This window comes from Oreochromis niloticus, linkage group LG13, assembly GCF_001858045.2.
Source record: "Oreochromis niloticus isolate F11D_XX linkage group LG13, O_niloticus_UMD_NMBU, whole genome shotgun sequence".
In the NCBI taxonomy this organism is placed as follows: Eukaryota; Metazoa; Chordata; class Actinopteri; order Cichliformes; family Cichlidae; genus Oreochromis; species Oreochromis niloticus.
The window spans coordinates 25,843,320-25,862,551 of NC_031978.2; the positions used below are offsets into that span (position 1 = coordinate 25,843,320).

The 19,232-nt window shown below is 41.0% G+C and overlaps 1 protein-coding gene and 1 long non-coding RNA gene across 4 annotated transcripts in view; one reads left to right on the forward strand and one right to left on the reverse strand.

Annotated features, from left to right (window-relative positions):
• vwc2 (von Willebrand factor C domain containing 2) overlaps positions 1–1,786 on the forward strand; it is a 25,862-nt gene extending 24,076 nt beyond the window's left edge. Inside the window, exon 4 of the mRNA XM_003441235.5 lies at positions 927–1,786. Within this exon, the coding sequence (XP_003441283.1) occupies positions 927–1,078 (152 nt within the window). The 3' untranslated portion in view covers positions 1,079–1,786. The remainder of the gene's footprint in view (positions 1–926) is intronic.
• An 8,156-nt stretch (positions 1,787–9,942) lies between these two features.
• On the reverse strand, positions 9,943–18,834 carry LOC102076913 (uncharacterized). Of its 3 annotated transcripts, none has more exons than XR_003213389.1 (4): positions 18,787–18,834; positions 16,758–16,797; positions 16,323–16,444; positions 9,943–15,631 (listed from the first exon to the last, which is right to left on the reverse strand). It is a non-coding gene; the product is annotated as an uncharacterized LOC102076913 (long non-coding RNA). The 3 variants fall into 3 exon arrangements; XR_269724.4 differs by having other exon boundaries at positions 9,943–13,469; positions 15,185–15,631; positions 16,323–16,797; positions 18,787–18,823; XR_003213388.1 differs by having other exon boundaries at positions 16,323–16,797; positions 18,787–18,823.
• Between the last annotated feature and the right edge of the window lie 398 nt (positions 18,835–19,232).

The window sequence follows — 19,232 nt, forward strand, 5'->3', positions numbered from 1 at the left end:
ACGAGGTTCACATCATGGATCTACAGCAACTATGTGATGATGTCATGTCAGCATTGACCAAAATATCGGGGAAATTCCAGGTCCTGGTTAAATGAGGGGGGTCTAACCTGGTACTAGCAAGGGGTCCCTAATGAAGTGGCCAGTGAGTGTAAATCACTGTAAGCTGCTGGTGACAACAGGCCAAGCAGTGGAAAAAACTTACTGTGTGGTATCGGTTTTTTGTAACTAACCAGCTGCCTTTATATATTTTTGGATGAAGGTTTTTACATAAAGTAAATGTTCCCAGACATCAGTGAAAACAATCAAAGTATCTTAACATTGATGTTTATTGTCACTCACCAGATTCATGAATGGAAATTAACTGGAGGACAAGCACCAGTTTACCATCCTATTTCATAAATCAGCTATGCCCCGGCTGACACAGCTGTCTGGGAATTTGAGGAATTTATAACTGATTGAGATCCATCGAGCAGCACAAAAGAACATGACTTTCAGTCGTGTTCAGTCTTTGAACTGCGTTTTTCCCTCACACCGAGCAGAGTCCTTGGCTGCTCAAAAGGCAAAAAAGAACCGACAAGTGCAACCTTAAAATGACTCCTGCACGTACATGAAGGGAATTTGCAGAATTTTAACAATAAATCAATCCCCTTGATTATCATCAAGTTTGTGTTCGTTTATTTTGACCACAGCACAGTTCCCACAGCACTGCGATTCAAAGGAACAAAGCAAATCACGCATTTTTCAGGGCTCTCAGTGTGAGTCTGACCTCGATAATGTGACACTGTGCCAACAACACAAAAAGAAACATATTAAAAATGGATAAGCTAAATTTGAAATTCCACTGTGAAAGATTTGAAAAAGCCCTGTTGTCTGTCGTGCCCTGTTTTCCTCTTTATTTCTTTCTTTTATGTCTCTACCACCTACAGGGCCAAACTGCTACGCGGACACGGCGGTGATACCGGCTGGCCGAGAGGTGAAGATCGATGAGTGCACAATCTGCTACTGCACATACGAGGAAGGCACGTGGCAGATTGAGCGTCAAGCCACCTGCAGTAAGAACGAGTGCCAGCGGAGCTAGAGACTGGCACGGCGACGAGAGAGGGACATTGGCACGCAACACCAGTGCCGAGCCGCATGCACACTCTCAGCCTTTCACCCAGTCTACCGGGCATCAGGGTCGGACAGCACCCCTCAAGCATTTCAGCATTAATACTGTAGTCACTCCTGTATTACTGAAACGATGCTTTTATGAAAGTTTATAATCCACACACAGAATATCTATTTATCTATGTATTAAATTATTTATGAATATATATACGAAATATAGGAGTCATTAATGCTGAAACAGTGGAAGACTATTTTTTATAGTATCTGTATTTTATTAAGCAATGTATTGGACCAGAGGTCAATAAAACAACAGAATGTATAGAACACACACAGCTGTCTTTGGAGGTGCAAGCCTCAACGTCTCTTAACCCGCGGTGTCATCCGACAAATCTCGACACCCGTCCCTCTACCACCAAAGTGCAGACTAGACTGTGCGCGATTCATTTTGCAGTGCTAGGGTGCAGACTTGCCGTGTAGGACAGTGCAGTGCAGAGTTACAGGCGAACAACAACGAAGAAAGATGAGTAAATTCACGAGGACTCGACTGTTTCCTGATTTCTTTTATCCTTTTTTTCTGGATGTTCAAATGTGCTTTGATTTGAAAGTGCTTTTTTTGTATTTCTCTCGGTACAGTGTGTTCATGTTTCAAATAAATGCCATTCTGTGCTCTGTAAATGTTCCGACGGTACCTGTTTTTTTATAGCTGTGAGTTTTTATGTTGATGGTGATTTGCATTTACAGACTTACTACGTGGAAAAAACAAAAAGCTCGCAGTTTCACTTGAATCAACAAATGATTGTTGGTGGTTTGTTGTTTGGAATAAATGATCAGAGTATCAGAGGAGCCTTTGAAAGTGACAAATCTTCCCTTTTTAGATGGGAACGTTTTTCGGTTTTGAAGTTCCTGGATGATATCTGTGTGAAAGCTACAGGTAAATATTTAATAAGTTGTCAAAGAGGATATTAAGTTCCTCAGTAATGCAGGGCTTTCATTTCCGGTAGGTATAAGCATCCCAATATAAACATGAGCCCTTGGAAGTGTAGACGCTCCGGAGTTGCCCCTGGATTTCCAACTCCATTAATAAAGCCCAGACTGGACAATTCGATCTCATTGATTCCAATTTGCTTCCAAAATTTGGAAACCGAAAGGTCATCTGACTTGCTGCATATATTCTTTTTTTTTGCCTTCGTTATTTTAGTTTGAAGATTAATCATAACGAATGCAGAGCCGTAAGGGCCAATCGAGCGGCAGATCAAAATGAAGATGAATAATTTAGGTCCAGGTTATGAACACTGAAAGGCAGGCTGGGATAAACGCGTGCATATGTTGTGTTCACGCTTTCGCCTGTCATCTTTTACATTAGCAGCAAAGCTGTGTCACCCTCTGTGCAGCGTGCTGGCCCCGCTGCAAAACTTTGATCAAGAGGTTGCCAGACAACGATGTTGCATCTCCAGCGGTGAGACGTGCCTGTCAGACAGCCGAAGGGATCGAGGTAAATAAGCCTAAATGCATGTACATGCTACGTGACAGGCTTCTCTCGGAGCAGCGGGGGAGCAGTGGCACAGATCTATTAAGGTTTTCTGGCTGTCCTTAACTCCTCTATTCCTATGACTGTAAGTGTCCTCTCAAATCAGGCTCATTCATTCAAGGAAAGCTGGACTTGCTCTTGTGCATACAAGTGGTAAATGATTGTGGGATTTTTCTTTCCTATACACTAATCCCCCCCACAACACACACACACTCTCTCTTTTCTTCCATTTAGAGGGATTGCTTCCATTTTTATCTGTATAGTCTTTCATTTTACAAGATAATTCTCCCTTATGTGTAATTTCCCAAGCAGCTTACCTGCTGTGACTCAGCCTGTAAAGTAATGGCTCCAGCACAGGGCCTCTATCAGTTCCCTTGAGCGTCTCTGTCCAGGTCATTAACATTCACGATTCTCTTTAAATCACTTCATATTTCAGCAGTTACTTAAGATCAGATCTGTGTATTGGACAAAAGAATTAGGACTGGGCATAAAGTCTGCTCATCAGAAATGAGGCTGGGTGTTTTACTTTGAAATAAAATTCCCAGAGAAGTAGCCATCTACATTTCTTCAAAGACGGGCCATTAATTGGATACATCTGTTGGAGAAACCCATAAGAGATTAAGCCCGGTCTCCCCAATGCTGTAGCTATGTAATTAGGCTTCTCCCCTGTTCTGGACAATGCACGCTGCTGCGCTGAGATGAAATGTGTTCATATTACAGTAGGTGATGAAATTCATTATTCATTTATAGCAATCGGCCAGCTCTGTCATTTGAAATGAAAGCATCGCGTATTTTGAGAAACCAACCAAAACTCTCGGTCAGCGAAAGAAAGTTGAAATCTTCATCGGCGTGAAGACGTGACTTCGAGCGCAGCAATGTGGCATAAAATCAAATGTCTTCCAGAGTTATTGGCTCTTCAGAAGAGATTATGAAATATGTTGTAAACTTAATGGCAAATGACACAATCGCTGAGCTGCAGTGTGCTCGACACTTCTGCTTCTACTGTAGGCTAATGAGTAAAATCCTGCAGCATAACACACACCTCTAATTCCTTTATTCTATTTTATCAGTTAAAGCCATCTCTGTTAATTTTTTCCATGTTAGCTGTCTGTCCAGGTGGCCAGGAGGAATGCCCTCACTGAAATATGTCCCATTGGTGACTAGTGCTACCAACGGGTCATATTTTTCACTTACATTATTTTATTATTTATCTGATAGACGTTTGCCCATTTGTTTTGCCAAATCTTATCAGCCTCAGTTGTGCAGTTTTAGCACACCTGATATGCTAATACGTTAAAGACTACAAACGTCAGCATGCTAGTATTATGGTTGTTGAGCATCAGGAGTTAGCTCCCAGAGCTCTACCATGGCCATACAATAACACACTTTAACGCTCTGACGATGGCAGATCTGCAGTAAACACACACTCTACATTTATTAGATCAAACCAAAGCCAGGGCTGGTCCTACCTGCACAGTACCTTACATCAGTGGCTCAGTCGCACTAGATTAAAAATAGCACTGCTTGCCGTTGATGGTTGCCAGGTGACTGCATTGATTTTTTTTTTTTTTTGGGTGAGAGAGACCAACTCCAAGTAGTTGCAGTGACCAACTGATTGCCCAGAGGTTGAATGTGCAAAACACTTTATATCTGGGCCACCATGTTTGGTTGCGAGGTGATTGCACAGGTTGCATGGTGGGAGGCAACCTGTCTCCAAACAATCTGGTCTGATTGAGACTGACTGCAGTCACACTCTCAGACAAACTGCTAATTTATAAATGCAGATAGATCGCCATCAGGTTGGCTGGATGGGTAAAATGGTAAATGGACTGGTTCTTATATAGCGCTGTTCTACTCTACCTGAGTACTCAAAGTGCTTTATACAACTCGCCTCATTCATCACACATTCACACGTATTCCCACAAGTACTTTTTTCTGTGCCTAAGTGCTTTCTATCTAATGTGCATCGGAGAACAACTGGCGGTTCAGCATCTTGCCCAAGGACTGTTTGACATGCAGGCTGAAGCAGCCAGGGACTCAACCTTTCGATTAGTAGATGACCTGCTCTATATGCTAAGCTACAGCTGGTGGTCAAGCAGTTGTGTTTTAGTTATATTCCTATGTAAAAGCAAAGTTGCAGAGCACCTAAGCAATTTTGACGTTAAATTACTTTCCCACAGCAACTGTGTTGCTATTTGTGGACAAATTTCTGAAATTCAAACCTGTTTTTTGGCTGGACTGAATCCAAGTACTCAACGTGAATTTTTGTGCATGCACTTAGCAACAGATTTGCAACAAACAGCAACAGATTTGCAATTTTTTGCCAGTTTGTCACAGTTAATCACCATATCATCACAAACAGATTGCATGTAATTGCTGATTTGACCCCATTCCAACAACTTACTCTGTCTTATTGCCATTTTATCGCCGTCTTAGCGCGACAAAGTCACTTTGAAGATGGCAGCTGACTGTGAGTGGTCCCAGACCCAGTAGAAAAACACATATTCTACTTCCTGTGATGCAAAAAAACCCCTTTAAATCTTTAAGAAAGCTTTAAAAAAACAAAACCAAAGAACCTAAAATATCACGATGGATGAGAATCAAACACAGGAGGAGCTGCAAGTCCTCCCAGAATAGGGTTATCATCACTGTAATTATTACAAGAGAGGTTTAAAAATGATCAGCATATGTATTCAAATGGGATCCAATCCACTCATTAGTAAGTATGGGGTATTAGTCTTGTTTAACTTGTCTCTGCTGTCAAACTGTCTTATGTATTTTTCTGCCTCAGAATCATTTTAAAAGATTTATTTTGCATATAGAGAGTCTGTGTAGTCCTAACATTAACCTTATGGTACAGAATAGGGGCAGGCTGATTAATATGAGGTGATACATTGATATTCACAAGTTACTAACACTCAGGAAGATTATATAGATTTAAAAAAGGTGTAATAAGATATGTGACATGTGTATGGCTGCATCACATCAAACTTGCAGAAAGACAGCAGTGAATCTTTAAAAGACTATTTTTAGACCTGAGTCCAGTGTAACAGTGCACTCAACTTCAAAGAACTTTAGAAGACACATAAGGTGCCGGCCTGGGCTCAGAGAAAGTAAAAATGAAAAAGGATGTTGCTACTCTCTGAAAAAAATATTTCATTGTATTTATTAAAGAGCCCTTTAGGACAACATTTTTATTTTATTGCACTGATTTTTTAAAAACATTTGCTTTGTCTTCAAGTGTCATCATATTAAGAACATTATTTATTTATGTTATGCAAAATCAATCCCTGGTACATAAGAGGCAAAGCACTAAAGTGTGGCCATTAAGTGGCATCGGATTGTTTATTGTTTATTATGCTGTTTTTTAAAGGTCCATGAGCAAATAATGTTATTAATTTCAGCTTTTGAAGTGGATCTACATTTGTCAAACACTTGTGCATTTAAGGGTTTATGACACTTGCTATACAGCAGGGGTCTCAAACTCCAGTCCTCGAAGGCCGGTATCCTGCAACTTTTCCATGTTACAACACACCAGAATAAAAAAAATCGTAGGTCGTTAGCAAGAATATAGAACTTGACTGCATGCTGAAGTGGCAACACTAACCCCACTCAAGTAAATTTAAGTAAATGTAAGTGTTTGGAAAATGATCTACTGAAAGTACATTTTTTGCACCATATTCATTCACTCATGAGCTGCTGTAACATGAACCAAATGGCTGAATTGCCACCTCAGCATGCAGTCAAGTTCTATAGAGTCTTGCTAATGACCTACTAATTGTATTCAGGTGTGTTGCAGAAGGGACACATGGAAAGGTTACAGGACACCGGCCCTCGAGGACTGGAGTTTGAGACCCCTGCTGTACAGTATGTTGAGCCATTAAAAAAAATTATTTAACAGGGGCAACACATGTTACCAAACATCAGTATACCAAACATATGAAGTGTAAACATGGCAAAACTGCCAATTTACATCTACATCGCCAAGGTGGGTTATGTAAGCCTTATATAGATATAAAAACATAAATGACATATTAGACAAGAAGGAGTTAAATATGGTCACAGACCCAGTTTGCTGTTTAAGATGTGCATTAAATGTCTTTAATAATGAAGATTATAGCTGTCCATTTTTTTGCCCACGACTATTGTGTATGATCTATAGGTACGACTCTTAATTTTTGACACACTCCTCTAAATGTATATCTCAGCCTACTATTTGCTTAAAACCACCTAAACTCAGGGTGAAAACCCTTTGGAGCCTTTAAAACTGACAATAAGGCTCCTCCTGCTGTTTTGTGTAGAATCATTACGTCACATAGCAGAGCTAAACACGACATAAACACAGGTAGTTTCATTAATATGTCAAAACAATATGAATGTTTTTTTCACAGGCTGGCTCTTCTTCAAAGCTCAGTATAAAAGTGCAGTTTGATTGAAGCTTTAGATAAAACCTTTTCAGCACCATATTCCATCTAAAGTTTTAAAAGCACCAGTTTACTGTCATGATTTCTCTTAGACTCACATAAGCCTAAGTCAATGGGCCTATCTGTCTGCAGTCTTATCAAAGGCATTAAAAGCTTTGGGAGACAATGATTAGACAGATGTGAAAATGTTCTGTGAGAAAGAGGAGGAAGAAAAATAGGAAAGAAAAAGGAAGTTACCTGGCTGCATTCATGAAACTCAAGTGTTGGGAACTTTGATATAAGTGAGAAAAGCAGCTCATGATATCTCAGTTGGCTTTGCTTTCCCTTAACGCCCCACTCATCTACCTTCACACTTATTAGAAGTGAGTAATTACGCTGGATCATGTTTTTTGTTGCACGTTTGTCTTGAAACGGGGAAAAGCTAGATGACAGCTGAAGGTTATGAATATTTAATATCACATTTGCGGCATTTATTTCAATTTCAGAGGGAGCAGCGAGCTATTAACTGGAATCGCTTTAAATAAAAGAAAGCTTGTTATCTGTAAGTGCATTTAGGCTTTCTGCTTAATGCGGGACTGTTATCAACAGTGCGGTTCATTAGTAGATTTCTGATTCTTCTTTCAGAGGGCCACGGCCCTTTGAATTTCTGCTGTGAGAATACTGAGTAAATTCCAGCCTTCTGTTTCTCTGACGGTGAATTTATTCCTCTGTTCTGCACATTAATTTCACCGGACAGCTGCTAAATGCCAGTAAAATGCTCTGAGGATTCTATTTGCACCTTCTGAAAGGATTTCTAAGCACATCACCTCAGATCCATTAAATCCAGCTTTGAATCTCTTGACACTTATGCGAGCCGTCTTTGGAGCCACATGTAACATTCCCATGTGATTACAACGCTCCTTGATCAATCTGAGTGAATCACTTCATGATTGAGCGCCCGAGTCTCAAGAGTGGAGGGCCTCAAATTGTCCTTTATAGATCTGGTATTATATCTCCAGCTCCCCTCTGCCATTAGCTGGATATTCACATTTTCAATTTCAACTCACTGCCTTGTCTTGCCTCCAAATGAGGTCACCGTTGCAGCGTTGACTCGCTTCCCATTCATACCGCTGTGCCACACAACTCAGCCGCTGACAAACACTGCACTTAAACGCTTTTTAAGAGCTGTTTTATTTTTTTCTTGTGAGATTTTTCTAAGTCGCGTAGTGTATGGGAAGCAACCCATAGCTCGGTTTTGTTTGAGTTAAGAAGTAATCTAAGCCTAGGAGCAAGCAAATCTATTTTCTCTAAATGACATGGGTTGGACAGGAGACTGCAGGTTCAATCTGGGCCTATCCATCACAGACTGTTATAGGCCAGGTAGGTGAGTGATAAGGCTTTAGAGTGTCTCGGAGCACAGTGTTTCAGCATTTTATCCACAACAGGCAGCCCACGCCAATGTGACCTGCTTGCTGAACAATTTCAAGGGGGTGGTGTGTGTGCGTGTGTGCATGTGGTGGGGGGTGATCCTCAGTACAGCAGAGCACTCCTGAGCCGTGCACATCTGCATAAGCTGCTGTTAGACTGGAGATGGCACAGTGAATTGTTAGGTTATCATAAAAGAAGCCGCTTTTGTCTCAGCCCTGCGGAATACTAAGTGTTTGTATTTGCAACACAACATTCATCCTGGGGTGTTCTCATTTTTTTTCTCAAGCCCTGCTATGGTAATTCATCATCCAGGTCTTGATTCATACTGGGAGAGTGGCCGGTGAATGTATTAGCCACCAGCTCACATGCTGCCGTTCACTCCCTTGGGATATTTTGATTATGAAAACTATAGGGATGTCAGACCGCAACAATGCATATTTTGTTTGCTGCCGCCCTAAAGAACACAAAACGTCCTGCCGGGCAGTGAAGGCTGAGACTGTGGGTGACAACTCTGCGGCTCTTTTTCTTTCTTTTTATAATGTTTAAGGTTCAAAAGCAGGTAATTTCACCTTGGTCAGAAGGGATGGAAACAGTAGAGGCGGGCACTGTGCAGGTGGTTTAATAATGGAAACAGAGGTCTTGAGGGACAAGTCCATCTTACCGAGCAACAGAGGAAGTCCATTACCTTCGGTGTATCTTTGCCTAATGCAGTGTCTTATTTGTAATTGAAAATCACACGTGTGTTATTACGCAGAGATCAAAAGCAGAGATGCGGAGTGGTGTCTTCAGACACCTCGAGGCTGAGAAAAAAAATATCTCTAAAAGCAGAAATGATACGAAACAGCCCAGCATCCTTAACAGATGAGCTAAAGTACCTTTTCCTCAATGTAACCTGTTATCTGTTCATTTCATTCTGAAGTCGATGTTAAGTAAAAGTGCATAAAGTGGATATTGTTACAATACCTTTATTATCATATTCCTGTTTTTCTTTGTTTGGGGAGCTTTTAGCTAGTTATTTCACGTCTTTATTTTTCCTTTTTAACTATATTTTGATTTTAGTCTTAGAAATTGTGTCTTGAGCAGTTAACCTTGTGTATCTGGTAGGTCTGCAGACCTACAGTACGGTGCAAGTCTTGGGGAAATTTTATTTGTTTGTTTGTTAAGCCACTTAACCCTGACCTACGAATCCTTCAAGCATAAAAGGCAACTCACTTAAGTGATGAACCAGTGTCTACACATAATAAACAAAGTAAGGAATTGGTTATAAATTATATTATTACAGCAAACCATAGTCTTAATTTTTCAGAATGACAATGATCCCAAACACCAGGCATTCATTCCCAGTGTTAAAGTAATGCATTACTGTAATAACACAGTAATGTAATATGTTACTGTACTAAATTCAGTAATTACATTACAGTTACAAATATGTTGTTATTCCTGTTAGCATTTCCAACAATCAGCTGATTTCAACTCATGCTCGGGAGGAGAAAAATGGTGGCTCATGCAGCCATTTAAGGAGTGAAGATATGGACATCAATTTATTTTTATTTCACAAAAGGACAGAAGCGTGATGGTAAAGCAGAAACTGCATCCAGGACAGGGACAAGTGCATTATACTGCTAACACAACATCAGCTCTTTTCAAGCTCTTACATCTGCATAGACAGTTTGCTAACACGAAATCAGCCAACAGCCCAAAGTGATTTTAAAGCTGAGTGCACACTGACCCCAGCCCAACAGCCAGACCCTGCTCATCAACAAGTAGCAAAAGCAGTGATGAGCACTCAGACTTGCAGCCTCCATTTCTTCCTGTTCATGTTTCTAAAGTAGAAAGACTGTAGCGATTGCTTTGAAGTGTTTTTGGACTGGTTTTTATCTTTGCTTTGTCCCCATACCTAAAAACTAAAAGAATTACCACGTGTATAGAGATGTGTGTTAGTGTGCACTGTAGCCTCAGATTTATATTGTTGACTATTTGTGACAGTCCCTTTCAGGTCATTTCATAGAGTAACGAGAAAGTAATGTAACGAGTTGTGTAACTAATTGCTTTTCCCCGCGAGTAACATGCTGCGCTGAGTTTTTTAAAAAGGTAATGCATTACACATTACTTTTAAGAAAAACTAATGTTTGAGACATTACCTTTCCTGAGTAATGACCCCACCAATGTGCATACCTGGACATAAAAAATATACAGTGGAACACGATCAGTCCCCAGAGCTCGATATTCAACATTATTGAAGCTGTGTGAGCTCATTTTGATAGAGAACAGAAGAAAAGGAAGCCAAAAAAGAGTTTTGTATTTCCTTCAAGGAGCTTGGATAGCTAATCCTTAAGACTATTAAAAGACATGACAAGAAAGCTTGCCTAAGAGAGTTCAGGCTGCGTTGAGGAATAAAGGTGGTCATCCCAAATATTGACTTTCAAGCTAATTAAATTAAAACTATGTGTTTGCCTTCTATACTTAATTTCTATGTATGTTTTCACGATTCCCATTTTCCTAACAAAATATAAAGAAATGAGGGGTGGCTCAAGACTTTTGCACAATACTGTATAGATGTACTGAAGCATCCCATGTTTATTCCTAAACACAAACATGTGAATATGCAGTTTAAAAACAATTTCAGTTGATTAAAATCTGTCACAGATGTGCATGATTTACATAATTCAATATAATCCTTAGTTACTGCAAAGTGGACCTTTGCGCAGCTCCCAAGTCCATCCACTGTCTGAAAGATGCCATTTTAACTCCTCCCCCTTCGTGTAAGCCATTTGATTCGTTGCCCCTGAAAAAGGCAGATGGGTGAATCATCACTTAGAAACAAACTATCTGAACTCTGAGCTTTTTCTAAACCACTATTTGAAGCCACATTGTAATCTAAACATCCACATTGTAACAGTAGCACATGCCCTGTTTGTCCCTCAGTCAGCCCTCAGCATATATACAGTGCTGCCTTTCCTTTGTCCTTTGCCAAGACATCAGTTGTCCTTCCCTGTTTGCTCTTGTGTTTTCCCCTTATGGCTCTCTGCTCCCCTTGTGTATTTTGGATCTCAGCTTTTGTTCCCTTTTGCATTTGCTATTTGGACTTTGTTCATTTGGACTTCATGTATCGGCCAAATTAAAGGTTTGACTTTGTTATTTCTGTCTGCTTTGGTGTCTGCATTTGCATCCTCGTGTTTAACGCCTCTCCAGACAGAAATGTGGAAAAAGGAAAGATCTGTAGTCCTAATATAATTTATTTAGTTTGTATCAGTATCAGTGATGTATCAGTACCACCATCTTTGTTAGCATAATGTTTGACTATTTAGATCTACTGCGTGGGTATTTGTTTTCTTGTACGTTAAATGATTTTAAATAGTTCATTTAAAATAATTGCAAACATGCCAAGCCGGAATCATTTGCCTAATTATTTACTTGTTGATTATTCCTTGTGTTCGTTTGCGTTTATCTTTGAATACTTAATAGCCCTCCATTTTTGGAAGCTTATGGTTGCGCTTCCTGATAAACTAATTCATTACTGTAATGATGTGCCTGAGTCACCCATTCAAGTGACAGAATTGGCCACCAGTTTTTTTCCCCCTGTGCAGCTAAAGCGTTCTCTCAAAGGAGGGCAGACGCCACCGTTATCCCAACTTAGTCATGATATACAGCTGCTTGTATGTCTGCTGCAGTCACCATATTCATCACTGAAAGTGACATTGCGTTATGCTGACTCTCCCCTGGGGAATGTTAACATTAAACCATCATGCTCATGCGTCTCCATGATAGCTCGGAGAGGGCTTTGCGGGGGAAAGAGGGTGTGTGAAAACTTCCATATTAAAAGCATTATAAGGAGCAGATTTTTCACTCCCACCTCCCTCATGAAAAATGTACAGCGGCATATTCATTACTTCATTGAGCTAACTCAGTGTGACAAGCGGAGAGCTGCAGCAACCGAGGGCAGGGAAGCAGCGCTACAATAAAGCCTTCGGCCACTCTCTGAGGACATGGCTACCCCTGCTGCTCGTGGGAGCTACATCTATGCACTCTGTTTGGATTTTTCCAAATGGTTGAGGGTGCCACACACAGCATGACACAGACTACACTGCAGCCAATTTGCCCTCTAATCTAATGCATTCATGGTCAACGGGCAGTAATCAATTCAGTGCCTTTACAGTGTGATGAATTTGACCCACGAGTTATGACTTAGGGCCCTTGTGCTATAAATATGGTCATGCATTTTCAGCAGTTTACAAGACATACGGACGAAATCCCAGCCGCGGATGCTTTATGCAACAAACGTCGATGGGGCTCTGTTGTATGAACTCTATTGCATATCATGCATACAGAGATGGCTGGATAGAGGAATTACTTTTATGAGCTGTGGCCCCACAGGTATTGCTGCCTAATATATCAAAGCTTTATGCGGGAGTGATACGAACACTTGCAGACATTAATATCTGTCTTTCATCTCTTCCCGTTTATCTGTTTAATTTTCTTGCAGCTCCTTCTTACAATGATAAACGATGCTGTCTGTCCCCATTCTAAAGCGTCCTCTCCGCCCCGTGATGATACGCTCCCCACGTGCCAGGTGGCCGCCTCACCTCCTAGCCCTGCCTGTACGATCCTGAGGTGTCATACCGACTCACCCTCAACCCTCTAATTAACAAAAATACTGGCTCTGCTGCCCCGGAGCAGCATCGGCCTATATTGTCTTCAGAAAGCCGGCGCTACATTTGGGAGTTTGCTTTGATGACCCTCTGCAGCGACAGCAGCATCGGGGACAACAGCGGCTCTTAATCCAGAGCAACAGTTATTTCTCAGATGAATGCAGACTGTGCAAATTAGTGGCTGCCGCACTATAGCATTGGACCTGGCACCACAGGCGAGATGTGAGATTTAAATTATTTCTGAGACTGTGGAGGAGTCTAGAGAATGGCAGACAAGCTGACTAATAACACAGGATTCAGTAACAAGGGCTGCTCCGATGGTAATGACTGCTTGCTCCAGAAATATCTGATTCCCTGCAAAAAAGAAAAAAAATAATACAGTCATCTCAAGCCTAGTCTGGTATTTAAAATCCTGCAGCAACAAAAAAAACCCTCTGAAATAATTGGGAGACAAAAGCATTGGAAGGAATACAGTGTGATGCAGTTATAACCTCTCATAAGGGAAGGATTAGTGGAATCCAACTCCAGTAAGTCATGTGGACCTCTAGACCCACATATAACCGAATTCCTACAAAATACTTGAAAATCCACACACTTCAAGCCACAAGACTGTTGTGACAAATGGTGTGATTTAAAAAAAAAAAAAAAAAAAAGTAATTTCAAAAAGAAAGCCACAGAAGATTTCACAAGTGTCATTCCTGCTCTCCTTTTGTGGAGGAGCACTGTGTGGGAGTTGGGCATATTCACCAGTCGGTTATCAGAATAACTCTAATTAGGCTATTTTTAACACATCCTTTTCAACAGCTCTTGGGTGTTTACATTTCCTAATGACAGCCCGAGTAAAAATCATCTATCAGCAAGCATCACCATCACCACCACCACTGACACATTAGCATCAGTTCTCTCCCAAGAAAAAAATGCCACCTAGCCAGGGTGCCTTCAGTATTCATTATAAAGCACGCACGCCGCATCGTGCCTGTAAATTTGTGGGGCATTTATTTACATTTGTACATTAAATTTCAGACAACTCGAGGAGGCTAATTAATAGGCAGCGAGGCACATAGTATTCCTGTGCTTTTTGGCTTCAGTGAATATGAGACAGCTCTTTCAAAGCCTGCACATTCACCAGATTACAGCCTTTGTAAAAACACTTTTTTGCTTTTGCTGTGTGATTTACATAATTTTCATTTAGTTTACTGTCGGCTTTAAAAAAAAAAAATAAAATAAATAAAAACAAAAACAAAACAGAGCCTACATTTGAAGTCTCTCTGTCGGCTAAAAGCACTTCAGGCTTGGAAAACAACTTGTTTAGCCTTCATGAGCAAAAATAAATAAATAATTTAATTTAATAAATAATTTTAATATGTCTTCAGGGACTTCGGTCAAAGTCGGTGTTGGACTTGTGGTCACCTTGGTAGTTCTGAATTCATAATGCATCATCATGACAGTACAGCTGAGACTTTTATTTTTTGCTGTGATATTTGTGGACTGTCATTGAATTCAAAAGGGACTGTGTTGCTCTGCTTCATCTTACGTCTAGGCTCTACTGCTCCATCTTGTGGTTTCTTGGGGGAAAAGCGGGCAACTTTTAAAAAGGAGGGGGTTAAAACGGCTCCTTACCAATCACGAGAAGTAATGTGGCGTTCTCCGAGGAGGAGACACACAGTTCACTAACCCTGAGGCTGGGCCAAGTCTTCCCTTTATCATTTGCCACTAAAACAACATTTGTGTGGAGTATTTTTCCAGGGCATGACTGACTAAATGTTTTTACGTGGTCAGAGTGATAAATTAGTAGGCGTAGCTTGCCAAAATATAGCAGCTCAGAGGGAACATTATTAGTTATGAATGCTCCCCTGAAGTGAATCAGCGTGGTGTGGCATCCAGAATGGATACCAGGGGATGTTTATTAGACCTTTGCTCTATTATATTATTACAAATACAGAATATCGTGCTCAGGTATGTGGAGCTGCACCTCCACGCTCAGCACACAGGTCTACATGTCAGTAATTTGATCCGAGCAGGAAACGAACCCAGTCTCTGGGCAACGAGCGCTCACTGCACAAACTCACAGAAGCCTTCAAGGAATTTCCTCCCAGGCGGTAATGACTGCAGTTTTGGATCCCTTCGAGCCTTTTTCCTCAGAGCTTCACGTCATCAGATGGCTGAACTCCAGTTTGCGCCGAGATGGTGGGAGAGATAGACCGAAAACTGGACACGCAGGCTCTCTTAGACTTCAGCCCCCTGCTGAGCGTGTCACCCTGGCTCCTTTGCGAGATGATGTCCCCCTGTTGGACCCCTGCTGTGGTCAGCTGAGTGCTGGGGCTGAGGTAGTCCTGGGCCTCAAAGATCGAAAGAAATTCATAGATTTTGATCATGTGCCCTCTGCTCTGTGGGTCCCTCCCGGTTTCAGAGAGAGGCCTCAAACAACCCCAAACCTCTCAGTGGTATGTGTAGACCCGAGCGAGGACAAGGCCTGGAACTCCAGGAGGATCCCCCATGAGGCCCTGAGAGCAAGACTGAGTGGTAAAAAACAAACAAACAGAAGCCTACTTTAAATACTGTGCAAGTCAGAGCCTTTAAATTAGATAGTGCATCTATTGTTGAGTGGTAAAGGCTTGATTGCTAACAGGGCAACTACCCCTAGAGGCAAAAAAATAAGCTGAAATTTCATCAAATATGAAGACCTTTTGCTTTTCTTTATCTCATATGGGAGTAAATGCTCCTTTAAATTTGTGCTTCGATGTTTGGAATTACATAACGTTTGACTATATTATATATGGATATTGTCTCAGTTGTTTTTCACGATGCACCAAATGAATAACCAACAATTGAAAAAATTGTCAGTTTAATACGCTTGCCCCCAAAGGAAAATCTGCTGAGCTGTTGCATTGTGAATACAAATTAAAAAATGTTTAAAGAGTAAATTATCCCTTGGCTGAAAAGCTGCAGTATCACCACGCTCTCTGGTCGAGTTTCAAGGTTGTTTCATCAATCTTCTTGTTTTTGTTGTAATGATTATGGATGATGGCTGCGGCAGGGTGACAGATCGAAACACTAGAGATTTTATTCTCATAAAAACAATTCTAAAAATAAGTTAAATAATGAATAAATGTATAAAAATCTTAATATATTAGACTCTACAGAAACAGTAAGCAAACAAACAAAACATAAAGCACCCAAATGAATCAAGTTATTAGTTGTAGCTACCTGCTGTTGGGTGCTGCAGTGCCCCCTTCTGGTCACTTCATATTAGTGGTTTTCATGCAGGCACAGCGTGAAGTTCAGTGTGGAAGCCAGTTTTGCTCGAAAAATGTTAGACACCTGTTCAACTGCTCATTAATGTAAGTCTTTAATTAGCCAATCAACACATTGACTATTGTATCATTACATCTAAAAATACATAGGAGCGCGTTTGTGTAGCTTTAAGTTGAAACTGAGCATAGGGAAGAAAGGTGATTTACTGGTGTCTGACAGGCTGGTCTGAGTATTTTAGAAAAATCTATAAGTTTTACAGAGAAACTGAAAAAATAAATATACAGTATTGCAGCATTCTTATCAAAAATTCCTTGTTTAAGTTACAGTGTGTAGAATCTCACCACTAGATGGCAGTAGATTGCAGTCAACTGAATTCTGTTTTCTTACCCCTTCCAATTCAAGCGCATGATCCAAACTGTGGTGGCCGCTGCAGAACAAATATGTTTTATTTCTTTAAATTGTCTTTTTTAAAATTATACTTTTCACAGTTTAGTCAGCCAAGAGTAATCAACAACATTATACTGCATCCCGTTACAGCCATAGCCAGCTGGTGGGCGCAAATGTTTGTGTAAAAAGACATTTTTGCACACACTATAATTTAGCATATTAAAACAATATAAACACTTAGCAGTAAATCAGGAATTTAAAAAAAAGAATATGTATCAATAAAAAAAAAAATCAGTTTTACGTTTTTACCCCTGAGTTAACTACTGTTCATTTGTTGTGAGCGTTGGCTGTTAGTCCACGGTTTTCCTCAGCTGTCAGAGAAGTGTCTATGTTTATTTACTCTGGAGGAGGCTTTAACACTTTTTGAATGGGTCCAATGAGTGAGTGAAGCTTCTGTCCAGTGATAGTGATACTGAGGTGAAATGTTGAGGATATCTTGACCTTTTCTGTCGATAAGAGCTGCTGTGTTTGCTGCTGTTGGTGAAATCTAACTTCAAAGTTGATCTAACGTTGTCAGACTTGGACACTTAGTGAATAAGATCTTGTCGTAAATACCATGAAAGCATGAATCCCTACATTTTGTATCAACAGTTCAGGCTGCTGGTGTTTCTTGGCACACTTTGTGCCCCTTACATGAGGATTGTTGCTGACCATGCTCATCACTTTACAACTAAGATTGACTCATCTTCTGATGGCTGCTCTAGCAGGATAATGTGCCATGTCGCAAAGCTCAGATTATCTTGAACTGGTTCCTTGAACATTACATTGAGTTTACTGTAGACAAATGGTCTCAATAGTCACCAGATCTCAGTCCAATAGAGCACCTTTGGGGTGATTCACATCATTGATGTGCAGTTAACAAATCTCCAGCAACTGTCAACAAGGCCACCAAAAATGTTCCCAGCACCTTGCTCAATCTGTGCCGGGGTCTTTCTGTGTGGAGTTTGCATGTTCTCCCCGTGTTTGCGTGGGTTCTCTCCGGTTACTCCGGCTTCCTCCCACCGTCCAAAGACATGCAGCTTGCGGGGATAGGTTAATTGGATAATCCAAATTGCCACTAGGTGTAAATGTGCGAGTGAATGTGAGTGTGAATGGTTGTCTGTCCCTGTGTGTTAGCCCTGCGACAGACTGGCGACCTGTCCAGGGGGTACCCTGCCTCTCGCCCTATGACAGCTGGGATAGGCTCCAGCGCCCCCCGCGACCCTGAAAAGGATAAGCGGAAGCGAATGGATGGATTAAACAATCCATTGCTTTAAGATAAATGTTGCTGCCTTGTTTAGCTAGCATTGGCTAGTGCTAAACACAAATTGCTTGACTCATCATTTTCTCAGCGCAGTACTTTTCCATTTCCACTTTTCCAAGTTAAATTTGTTTCATTCACTGTTTTTTTGACATTTAAGCTTTTGCTACATTTTTACAGTAAATACGCAAACATTAATGAAAGCCTTTTGTTTACTGACACGCTTAAAACTAGTGCGTCAGTAAACGCACTAGTATTGGATAAAACCTAACGATAATATCATTTAGGTTTTATCCAATACTGGTGCCAAACCGGTACTTTTGAAACGGTGCCGGTGCTTAAACGGTGCTCAAACCGGTGCTTAAAGAATGGAGAACACAAAATTGGTCCAAAAACCTCTCATGTTCAGCTGTTTTTTTGTAAAAAGATAACAATGTTAGCCTTTTCTGCAGCTATAGGGCATATATGGTATCACTCTTGGCTGGAAGCAGTGCTTAAACAATGGAAAAAAACACAAACTTTGTCCAAAAACATGTTTAACTGTTTTCCACTTTTTCTTTGGTCATTTTAGCCTTTTTGGCCAGGGTGAAGGGAGTATCTGCCATCAAACAAGAAGACAGCCGCATGTAACTACGACGGTGTTTGCTAGTTCACCTTACATGCATTAATGTAATAATGTGGTTAGCGTACTCAACGTTAATTACACACGAACAACATGAAGCTACTCACGCAGAGGAGAACGGCTGCTGCTGCCATCATCATCCGTCATCATTTCTGCTACACTGGCAGGGCTAGGGGCCAGGACTCTACTCTTCGGGTTTTTGGGGGATGTTGCTAACTCCAGGTCCGATAACAGGCACCACACCCGCAGTAGATGTGCACGGTGTGAGGTCTCGCAGCAAGCTATCAAACACGGCACATTTCTCGGCTTTTAAAAGAAACGCTATGCGTCGCCAGGTGTTTCATCAGATTTGAGGTGTTACCTCCTTTGACAGTATCACAGTATCAGCTTAAAGCACTTGTTGCAGGCTGCTGAGTTTGCATCTTTTGCTGTGAAGTACAGCCAGACTTTTGATCGCTTCGCTTTGGGCATTTTTAATCTGTAGCTCTGCTCTAAAAGAACGTACGTACCTGGCCCCGCCTACTATTCTCGGAAACGTAAAATGATTGGCTAG